This window comes from Odocoileus virginianus, chromosome 22 (genome assembly GCF_023699985.2).
Source record: "Odocoileus virginianus isolate 20LAN1187 ecotype Illinois chromosome 22, Ovbor_1.2, whole genome shotgun sequence".
Classification (NCBI taxonomy): Eukaryota; Metazoa; Chordata; class Mammalia; order Artiodactyla; family Cervidae; genus Odocoileus; species Odocoileus virginianus.
Genome location: NC_069695.1, coordinates 22,987,779 through 22,999,947, shown reverse-complemented (window position 1 = coordinate 22,999,947; position 12,169 = coordinate 22,987,779). Strand labels below are relative to the sequence as shown.

General features: G+C 34.2%; 1 protein-coding gene across 3 annotated transcripts in view; it reads left to right on the top strand.

Moving 5' to 3' along the window:
• ROCK1 (Rho associated coiled-coil containing protein kinase 1) overlaps positions 1-12,169 on the top strand; it is a 118,676-nt gene that overhangs the window by 27,376 nt on the left and 79,131 nt on the right. For 2 of the 3 annotated variants that reach the window (XM_070452725.1, XM_020881764.2), the window contains exon 2: positions 4,943-5,024. In XM_070452725.1, the coding sequence (XP_070308826.1) occupies positions 4,943-5,024 (82 nt within the window). Of the gene's footprint in view, positions 1-4,942; positions 5,025-12,169 lie in introns of those variants that run through there. The other variant, XM_070452726.1, reaches the window with a different exon arrangement.

Sequence of the window (12,169 nt, the reverse complement as noted above, 5' to 3'; positions counted from 1 at the left end):
CTTATTTAGAATAGTAATGATTTTGATTTTGAAATTTTACTTAAATATGAAATTTTTTATACATAGTATATTTTTCTTTCCTAGTGCCTTTATATTCTTGTACTTTATGACAGGTGTATTATTACTAATGGACCTAATCTTAAATGATCTTTTACACTGGAATCTTACTTTTGTAATTCAGAACTATCCAGAGACTGAAGTTTGCAGCGGTGTTAAGTTGAATAATTTCCTCCTGCTTCTCCTTTACTTAAACTCTGTTGTGAGATAACACTAATGGTGCTTTCCCTGCTCCTAATATTGGCTCTTTTTAAGACATATGAAATGTCCATTCTTTAGAGTTTCTTATGAAATGTTATACTTGTCGTTAATTATGGATGCCTTTGTGTGTTTATGTGAAAGTATTCAATACTTCTCTAATGTGACTAGTCTCTTTCAAAATGCACTGCCATAACTGGTCTACTATCATTGTTCAAATATATATAGCAAAGGATTTAATTTTTGTAATTCTTTGACATTGACTCCTCTCCATAATAATTGATTATTATGGGAGGATAATAATTAATGTTAATTTCTGTTAAGGTTCTGAATTCTGGTACTAGAATATGGACTTTAGGAAGTGGCAAGTCTTATTATCCATTATTTTACAGAGCTTCAGAGTATTGAATAAATGTCAGGATTCTTTGTCCTACTCTAAGATTGTGTTACCTTGTGTAGCTTCTCTACTCCATTAAAGTGGAAGCCTGCATCCCTGTCCCCAAACTCAGTGTTCTGACTCCCCTTATAGCCTCTGTTGGTATATACCTTAGATTATGCTAGAAGGATACCATCTTGCCCATTCTATTTCTCTGATAAAAAATATAATTTTGAAAAAAAAAATATATATATATAATTTTGGCTTATGAATGATACTGAAAAACTGTATACCATCTCCTGCAATTGTAAAATCAAAGTATATGGTGATAGGGCCAGACACCTAGTCCTGGTGACTGTGCACAAGTTAGTGGAGGCCACTCGTTTTCCATTAACAAATGCTTGCGAGAATTCTATTGTTAAGAACAGTCAGATGCATTATGTTTGTTTTTTTTTAAAAAAAACAGCTTGTAATTTTATATGGGATATCTACACTCAGAGGGATTTAATATCATAACCTAAGATTTACTCCAGAGGTTTTATGACCACATGACCAAAATACCTATTTTCTCTTTATGTCATTTCTGTCAGTAGTGAGACTAACTTCTAGAGCTTTCAAATGTCAGCTAGAGAAGTAAAGAGTGAAAAGTGGAACTGTTTAAGGGTTGAATACTTCACTCATTTAACCTCTCGCAGAGCCTTTCTGAGTTGTGAGTTATTTCCATTTTATAAAAGAGAAAACTGAGGCTCAGTTATACAAACAGCGATTACCAAAGAGTGACTTTTTGTTAGCCCCATCTTGCCCCTGGTCTCACTGTTTGAGTGGATGATTCTCTCACCCTTTCGGTGCAATAAGTCCTATATCTCCTACATTGGCATTTAATGAACTCTCTGTATTTCAGGGTGCTCTCAGTCACATCAGGGGCTTCCCTGATAGCTCGGTTGGTAAAGAATCCACCTGCAATGCAGGAGACCCCTCTTCGATTCCTGGGTCGGGAAGATCCGCTGGAGAAGGGATGGGCTACCCCATCCAGTATTTTTGGGCTTCCCTTGTGGCTCAGCTGGAAAAGAATCTGTCTGCAATGCAGGAGACCTGGGTTCGATCGATCCCCTGGATAAGGGAAAGGCTACACACTCCAGTATTCTGACCTAGAGAATTCCATGGACAGTTCATAGGGTCATAAAGGATCGGACAAGACTGAGTGACTTTCACTTCATTTAGGTTACAAGAAGTAGAAGATCCAGTGTAAATTGAGTTAAACCATAAGGAAAATGTATTATCTTGAGATAGAAAGGGAAGGATAGTTTCCAGAGTAGATTAATTCAGTTTTTCAAAAGCATCATTGTAGACTCGAGTTCCTTCCATCTTTCATCTCTCTTGTCCTCATTGTGTTTGGCTTTGTCTCCTGCCAACTTCCCTTGAGGCCTTGAGGTGGCTGCTGTTGTTTAAGTGTCATGTAGAGATACGACAGTTTCTCATAAAAGGAGAGACTATCTCTGACATGTATCTCTTTCAGAAGAGAAGAAACTTTTCCCCAGAAACCTTTTTGTAGGTTTTCCCCTCACATTTGATGTGCCAGATTATTACCATGTTCCTGTACTTAAGCTGAACACGGGCAAGAGTAATAGGCCTCCATGTTTAGCTTAAATTAGAAATGACCTCCTTGAGTTGGGGAAGATCTCTCCCTTCATGGAAGCTCATAGTTTCATGGAGAAAGGTGGGTTGACCCGAACAAAATCAAAATTGAATTAGGAAGGTAGAAGGAGGAAATAGTTGTTGGGGTAGGAGAGTCAACAGTATCTGAGATGCGGTGAGTAAAATGTCATGCTCAGTTCTGGGGCTCAGTTTAGTTGCTGCATCAGAAATCGAGCTGTGGAGATTAAAGTAAAAAATAACTCTAATACAAGGAAAACTGTTTGATTTCATAGGTAGTTTGGGGAAGGTCATGCAGAAGAGGATATGGTGGCGTACTAGAAAAGGTGTAGTACTTTGACCCAGGACCCTAGGTTTGAGTCCTAACCAGTGTACTTTCTAGTTTTAATTAGAAGAATGACTTGTGATTTTCTCTTAATTTTTGAACAGTGCATCTTGGACTTAAATATACATGTTTGTTCTCAATTCCTAACTTCATTTTAGAGATACAGGGTTTTTAAATCATGTTTTTATCATGGTCATGTTATTTCTATAACTATCAGACTAAGAGTTCGTATTTTGATGGTAACACAACCTACTAACTAGCTCTGTGGTGTCGGACAAATCAGTTAATGTTACTGATTGTTATTTGTCTTGACTACGGAATGTAGTGGTTAATTGAACAAGGGATTTTTTGAAGTTCTTTCCTAACATTTAGTAATTAAAAAAAATTATTTGGAGTAAGATTGTAGACAGTTTGCAGTATATTTATTGGAAAGGGTGTGTTGTGAGTAAAGTTTAATGCACATTTCCCTCACTTTCTAATGTTTTATTGGATATTAGAAAACAACTTAAATTGTCATAAATTTAGATATTCTGAACCTTTTAAAACTGAAAAGTGTCTTTGGAAGTAGGAGCTCTTAAAATAGTACTTATTATAAGATGTAATAATATGTTGATTTTTATTGCATTATGCCTACTTGTATTTCCTGGAAATGTTTATCAAAATTCAACCTAAAGTTGTGGGGCTAGTATTATTTGCATTACTCTATAATCTGTGCATTTTTTTGGAGTGACATGGTCTGCTGAAACTTACTATCTAATAAGGAAAGTGTTGTTTCTTGAGTAATATAATGTATTTGCTCTGGAGTGAAAAAATCATTGGCTTAATGTACATTTTATGCCCACTGGAAGATGCTGTGGGAGAAAATGAGATGTTAACTGTGGTTTCTGCTTTAAAGAATTTAAAATCTAGTCAAAGGGGCATATATACATTTAATATACTTTGTCCCAGAAAACAGTGAATTAATATATTTATTGATTGGTTTTCAATACACCGAGTAAATATTCTCATCTCTTTATTGTAAAAATCATTAACAGAAATATTCAAATGCTTTATGAGACTAAGAAATGTGTCTCAAGGATAGATGAACTTGCTCCGGTGGGGAGACTTTTTCTTCAGATCTGTACAAACCTCTGAATTCTGAAAAGCCAGCAATAGGGTTAGTTGGTCTCTTTAAGCAGTCCACAATGTTGTTGGTATTACTACTAGTCATCTTCTCCATGGTCAGTTTCCAACCTAAGCAGTGATATATTTTAAAACCTATTAAAATTTGACTAGACTTTTCAGTTTCCTAGAGAAATATTTTAAGTGTTCTAAAATAGCTGGAGTTATTCATACCTTTGACAACACAATGTATATCTCCCCTAGCTTTAATTTCTATTTCAGACTTTTATGAACATGACTATTCATGATCTCCAGAAGGTGTGTTTTCCTTTGCTGCTTTTTATTTTGGGGCTCTTTTGTAGCAAACTTTCCCCAGTTAAATAAAATGAAGATGACTTGGGATTGTCTGACTGTTTTCCCTTGATAAGGTTTAATCTGAATAGATGCATTCATACTTGAACACTGATTGGTACACCTCCGCATTGTCCTGCTCTTTCTTAGATAATACTTAAATGTCCCTTTAAAGTAAAAGTAAAAGCCCATGTTTGTCCCTTACTAGTGGTTGTTCTAAAAAGTGTTTCAAAGAAAGAGAACCCTATATATTTATATACACACCATTAAAAATGGATCTAAATGCAGAATTTATTTTATACTAAACTTCACATTTTAGGAACTAATATTTGATACTACCTTATAAAATATTTGTGGTCCAAAATGTAGGTCATTTGTTTTTTATGAATGTCTATGAAATAAATAAATGCAGTAGTTAAAGGGAAGTGAAAAGTAAAATTTCATTCCCTTATATGGTGAAAAGGGCATGAGTTGACGTCACTTGTAGCCAGTTTGTGGTGATTTTGCTGCTCCTCTGCCTGGTAGTGTTAGAAAGTGAAAACTCTATTCAGTGTGCAACCTTTTTGGCATGAGGGACTGGTTTTGTGGAAGACACCTGCTTACTTCTACTGTGCCGCCGGGTTCCTAGCAGGCCATGGACTGGTACTGGCCTGGGGGGTTGGGGACCTCTGCTCTGTATGAAATAAAAATGAGTTTTCTCTACTTCCAGTACTCATGTAACCTTGTGGGAAGGTGTTAAATGAATGCAGGATGTGTGAGAGAAAGGCAGATTAAGCAGATTAAATGTTAAAGCATAAGTTTTACTCTTTATACTCATGAAAGAGGAATGTGTTCATAGTGTGATCCAAAAACTAACTTTGTTTGTTTGTTTATTTGTTTAGGATGGATTGGATGCTTTGGTATATGATTTGGATTTTCCTGCCTTAAGAAAAAACAAAAATATTGACAACTTTTTAAGCAGATGTAAGTAATTTTTTGTGGAGGTTAATGCTAGACTATATATAATGAAATATTGACTTAGATAATTCAAGCCTTTTTTTCTTTCTGTTTACTCTATTTCATCAATAGTATCTACATCAAATGAGAAGGAAATAGGAAAGAAACTTTGTCAGTTTGAGTGCTCATCAGGAAAATCTAAAATATCTTGCAGAGAAGGGAATAAAAAGTAAATGGTTAAAATAAATACGTTAAGCATACGTGCACATTGAGTTTCAATAATGTTTTATTCTCTATTTTTCTTTTATAAATAAATTAGCTGTTACATTTTAATACCTTCAGGTTAACAATTGATTACATATGAAAAGCGCTCCTACCTGTAAGATACGAATTTTCTTCATGAAACCTGGCATATACTTAAGTTTTACAGATGTTCTTTTATAAAAACATGTTTTTAAGATTTTGATATTAGATATTTTGTTTAAAATTTGATTAGAAAACTTAATAAAATAGTTTCAAATTTTTCATCTTAAATAATTGATAATAAGAATTTTGGTCATAAAATCTTCCCCACTCCATTTTTAAAAATCTATTCCTAAACCATACATATTGATACATTTAGTTTGAGTTTGTTTTGGTGTTATCTGCCAATTTTGGTTACGTATGTTTTGTTAGAAAAGTTTTATTCTTCTAAATAGTAAGATCTTTTTAACTTTAGATTTACTTCCTTTTATCACTTCTACACTTTGAAATCCTGCCTCAGAATTTTACTTATCAATCCTTTGGGTTTCTGTTTCTCTCTTATTTATAAAAATATTTTTTCAGCCTTAATTCTGTTTTGCAATATAGTGCCAGATTCTGAATAGCAAACTTTTAAACAAGTTTTCTTAATTTCTCACATCTTACTGATATTGCAGGAAAATTTTAGTGCTGTTTAATTTACTTCACCTCCTTACTTAACAGTACAGAAGAACTGAAAAGATGGAGAAGCTTGACCAGTTCTTTGATGGGAGGCAAAAGGATAAATGCTTGTTAGTACAGAGAGTAGAGGGGTGGTGGGAGAGTATAATTTGATCACTAGAATTGGAACACATTTAAAAAAATCTATTACTGGTTTTACTGTGCAACATTGCTGCTTTCATAATATTAAGTTTGCCTTTACATTGTATTTTATAAATAGGAACATCAGTAGCCATAGTAGAAATGTAATAAGTAAAATGAAGGTAAAAAGCTAAACTGTTTAAACTGATTAACCTGTGTAGTTTAGTCTAGTTTTTAGATTGAAGAAAAATACAGAGAATATTATTAAAAGTTTTAGTAATTCATATCTTGCATTAGGTAAAAATTTTGACTGAGTAGAATTTATACCAGGATTGCAAAGTTCGTTTAAGGTTCAAAAGTCAATTTGTATAATTTATCATATTAACATATTAAAAAGAAAATCCATAATATCATTATAGTAGATATAGGAAAAGCATTTGAAAAAATTCAGTATTCATTCTTGGTTTGCAGATATCTCTCTGCAAACTTAGAATTGGAGGGAAATTTCTTATCCTGATAAGAGAGGCCACGAAAAACCTATAGTTCAGATTGTATTTAATTGTGTATGACTACAGGCTTTCCTCCAAAAACTGGGAATAGGCAACTCTGTCTTCTTTCATTATTTCATTCACTGTTCTCCTGGAAGTTTTAGACAGTGAAATAAGATAAGAGGAAAAATCATAGAGATTAAAAAGGAAGAATTAAAATTTATTCGGACAGCATTTTTTTTGGTACAGAAAATCCTCAAGATTCTACAGGAAGACCTACAAGAACTGATCATTGAGGTTGTAAGCTAGAAGATTGATATACAAAAAGCAGTTTATTTCGATATTTTAGCAATAAGCAATCTCAAATAGACCTAACAAATATAGCACCACTTACAGTAGAAGCAGAAGCATGAAAAATTTAGGGATTAAATTTGACAAAGTGTGTATAAGAACTGTATACTGAAAATGATTTCATATACTGAGACAAATGAGAGAAAACCTTAAAAAAGATATTCAGTGTTGATGGATTGGATAATTCAGTATTAAAATGTTAGGAATTCCCCAGCCAGAGTCCATGTAGTCTCAGAACCTAAGCAGGCTTTTTTTTTATAAAGTAACCATTAATTCTAAACTTCATATGGCAATATTGGATCTGGAATAGCCAAAACAATTTTGGAAACTAAGAACAAAGTTGGAAGATTAACAGTGTTGAATTTTAAGATTAGGACGGTGTAATGAAGTTTAAGAGTAAGCATATAGATAAATGGAACAGAAATAGATCCATACATATACAGTCAATTGATTTTCAACAGACTTGACAAGGGATTTCAGTTCCCAAACCTTACTTTACAATATATGCAAAAATCAACTTAAAATGAATCATAGACCTAAATGTAAGAGCTAAAACTAGTAACCCTTCTAGAATAAAACATAGAAATATATAGGATTTTAGTTAGGGAAGAATTTCTTAGATGGGACACAAATAGCACAAACCATTTTTTTTAAGATAGATACTATCAAAATTCAAAACTTCTCTTCAGAATTATATTGCTAAGAACATAAACAGGTAAACCACTGACTGGGAGAATATAGTTGCGAAGACAACTCATATAGGTGCTCATAAAACTGGATATCCATATGTGAGAGAATGAAATTGGACTTCTATTTCACACCCCATATAAAATTAATTCAGAATGTAAAACTGTTAAACTCTTAGGAAAAAACATAGGCATAAATTTTTATGACCTTAGATTAGACCGTTGTTTCTTAGATATATACCTAAAGTACAGCGGCAGAAAAAAATCAATAAATTGGGCATCATCAAAATTTAAAACTATTGTGCTTCAAAACTACACTGTCAAGAGAGTGAAAAGACAACTTACAGAATAGGAGAAAATATTAACAAATCACATACAGTTAAGTCCCCTGCATGTGGACCTTCAAATTTCGAACTTTCAAAGATGCGAACCTGTGATCACGTGTCCAGTTGTATAGGTTAGTTCACATACCTGGCATTCATTGTCGCGTACATGCATATCCTCTCAAGTGGCTGTGCGTTTGTGTACTTCACTGTACAGAAATCTCTTAAGTCCAGGACAGTATCTTTATTTCAGGCTCAGTGTGTCTGTAAGCAAGTGTAAAAGCAGCAGTAATGTAACTGGTACTGCTGTATTTTTTAAGGTATGGTACTGTAAGATTTAAAATGTTTTCTTTATTTTTTATGTATTATTTGTATGAGAAGTATTATAAACCTCTTACAGTACAGTACTATGTAGTGGATTGTTTTAGTTGGGTACCTTAGGCTTACTTTGCTAGACTGATAAACCAATCGGACTTATGAACATACTCTTGGAATGGAACTCATTTGTATGTAAGGGTCTTACTGTATTTGATAAATGATTGATATCTAAAGTCTTACAACTCAATAATAAAAAGATAGCCCAATTTAAAAATGGGCAAAGGATTTGGATGGATGTTTCTTCCCCTAAAAAAAAGGCACACATATGAAAAGTTGCTCAATGTGATTAGTCATCAGGAGGTTGCAAATTATGACCACAGTGAAATATCAGTACACACCTATTAGAATAACTAAAATTTTAAAACTGACAATATCAAGTATATGTGAAAATGGAGAAGAGCTGAACACTGACACATTCCTGGTTGGTTTGTAAAATGGTGAGCCACTTTGAAAAACAGTTTGGCCTTTTTCTTATAAAGTTATACATGCATTTATCACATAACCCAGGGATCCCACTGCTGGGTATTTACGTAAGAGAAATATAATATGTATGTATACACACAAAGACTTATGAGAATGTTCAAGGAGTCTTTGTCTATAATTGTTGTAAACTGGAAGCAACACAAATGTACATCAGCTGGTAAATAGATAAATAAACTGTGGTATACCATGTAATGGAGGATTCAAAAGTGAGAAAGAGTGAATTACTGATAAGTGCAATAACATTGATAAATCTCAAAAGCGCTGTGGTAAGTGAAAAAAACCAGGAACCCTTCCCTCAAAAAGCCAGGCACAAAAGGGTACATAGTGTGTGACTCCCATTTGCATGACGTTGTGACATTCACCTTCAACTCCTGAAGTTGTATTTATGTAATATTTCACAGAGAATAGTAGGTTTTCATAGGATAGTATTCTTTATGTTGCTGAAATTAATTTATCTGGATTTTTATAGTTTTCATTATTGAATACATCAGAATTATTTCTCTGAATGTAAATGTTTTGTTCTGAATTACTTTTTGCTGACAGGTATCTCATGTAGTGATCTAAGACTATACCTGGAATATGTAATAAGATCTTTTTCTTTAGTAATTAAGCTCAAGTCTCAGGAAAGTATAGCAACTTTAAGGTATAGCAGCATGAAATATTTTAAACTTCAGTCCTGACTATATTAGAGGCTGTATTTTCATCTTTTTGTGTTGAAGACTGTATGGGGACTGAAAGGGAAAAGACAACCTGTGACCATTTGACTGAATACCTAGTTAAATATATAGATTTGTTTCTCTGGACTCTATAGTATCTCAATAATGAGGACTACGAAGAAAATATCATCTTCACATAACTGATAAAGATTTTAAGGTGAACTTTTAAAGTAGGGGTTAGAAAGATATCCAGATTAAATCAACCTATCTTGGTGACAGTCACATTTTTGAAGAAACATATTTTGGGGGAGGTATGCAATGGAAGGAGGAGGAGGGGCAGATTTGAAAACAGTAATTTTTGGCTGTGTTTGTAAACCATTATGAATTTAACAGAGATTTTGTGGTATAAGATTCATAATTATGTGAATCTTTTAGAAAAGCACACTTATTAAACAAATCTTAATCAGTCTACAAAAATGTAATGGAGATCGTATACATGAAAAAAAATCCATGAACCTGAAAGTAAAAATATGGTAGAGAATTTGTTTGTATTAAAAAAATAAACCCAGCAAGGGAAGTTTACAGCTATACAAGCTTATCTCAGGAAACAAGAAAAATCTCAAATAAACAATCTCACTTTATGCCTAAAGCAACTAGAGAAAGAAGAACAAACAAAACCTAAAGTTAGTAGAATTAAAGAAACAAAGATCAGAGCAAAAATAAATAGAAACTAAAAAACAATAGAAAAGATCTGTGAAACTAAAAGCTGACTCTTTGAAAAGATAAACAAAATTGATAAACCTTTAGCTGGACTCATGAAGAAAAAAAGGGAGAGGGCCCAAATCAATCAGAAATGAAAAAGGAGAAGTTAAAACCAACACCACAGAAGTATGAAGAATCTTAAGAGTTTACTATGGGCTTTCCTAATAGCTCAGTTGGTAAAGAATCCACCTGCAATGTAGGAGACCCCTGTTTAATTCCTGGGTTGGGAAGACCCCCTGGAGAAGGGATAGGCTACCCACTCCAGTATCCTTGGACTTCCCTTGTGGCTCAGCTGGTAAAGAATCTGCCTGTCATGCAGGAGACCTGGGTTCGATCCCTAGGTTGGGAAGATCCCCCTGGAGAAGGGAAAGGCTAACCACTCCAGTACTTTGGCCTGGAGAATTCTATGTACTGTATAGTCCATGGGGTCTCAAAGAGTTGGACACGATTGAGTGACTTTCACTTTCACTTTTCATGAGCAACTGTATACCAGTAAAATGGACAACCTAGAAGAAATGGACAAATTCTTAGAAAGGCACGATCTTCCAAGACTGAACCAGGAAGAAGTAGAAAATACAAATAGACCAGTTACCAGCACTGAAATTTAATCAGTAATTTAAAAACTCCCAGCAAACAAAAGTCCAGGACAAGGTGGCTTCCCAGGTGAATTGTGCCAAACATTTGTAGACCAGTTAATACCTATCCTTCTAAAACTATTCCAAAATTTTGCAGAGGAAGGAATACTTCCAAACCCACTCTGTGAGGCCACGATCACCCTGATAACAAAACCAGAGAAAGATATCACAGAAAAAGAAAATCATAGCCACTATCACTGGTGAATGTAGATGCAAAAATGCTCAGTGAAATACTAGCAAACCAGTTCTAGCAATGAAGTAAAAAGATGTTATACCATGATCAAGTGGGACTCATTCCAGGAATGCAAAGATACTGCAATATCTGGAAATCAATCAGTGTGATACACCATATTAACAAATTGAAGAGTAAAAAACATCTGATCATCTCAATAGATATAGAGAAAACTTTTGATAAAATTCAATATCCACTTGTAATAAAAGCTCATCAAAGTGGGCATTAGAAGGAACATACCTCAGTGTAATAAAGGCCATGTATGACCAGACCTTAACACATACTTAATGGTGTAAATCTAAATGCATTTCTTCTGACATGAGTAACAAGACAAGGCTGCTCACTCTTGGCCATCTCTGTTCAACATAGTTTTGAAACTCATAGCCACAGCAGTCAGAGAAGAAAAGTGTTAAAAGGAATCCAAATTGGAAAAAAGTAAAGCTGTCACTGTTTGCAAATGACATGGTGCTATACACAGAAAATCCTGAAGATGCTACCAGAAAACTACTAGAATTCATCAATGAATTAAGTTGCTGGATACAAAATTAATATACAGAAATCTGTTGTATCTCTATACACTAAAACTGAAATATCAGAAAGAAAAATTAAGGAAACACTCCCATTTACCATAGCATCAAAAAGAATAAAATACTTAGGAATAAACCTGCAAGCAAAGGACCTGTACTCTGAAAACTCTAAGGTACTGATGAAAGTAGTTAAAGATGACACAGCAGAATGGAAAAATATATTGTGTTCTTGTATTGGAAGAATCAGCATCGTTAAAATGACCATCCTACCCGAGGCAATTTATGGATCAGTATTTTTCAGAGACCTAGTACAAAATATTTTAAACTTGTGTGGAAGCACACGAGACCCTGAATAGGCAAAGCAAGCTTGAGAAAGAATAGAGTGGAGGAACCAAGCTCCTTGACTTCAGACTCTACTACAGAGTTACACTAGTCAGAACGGTGTGGCGTGGTATGAAACAGATGTGGATCAGTGGGACAGTGCAGGAAGCCCGGAAACAGACCTGTGCAAGTATGGTAGATTAGTCTGCGACAAAGGAGGCAAGAATATACGGTGGAGAAAAGACAATCTCTGCAGTAAGTGGTGCTGGGAAAATGGGACCGCAGAACA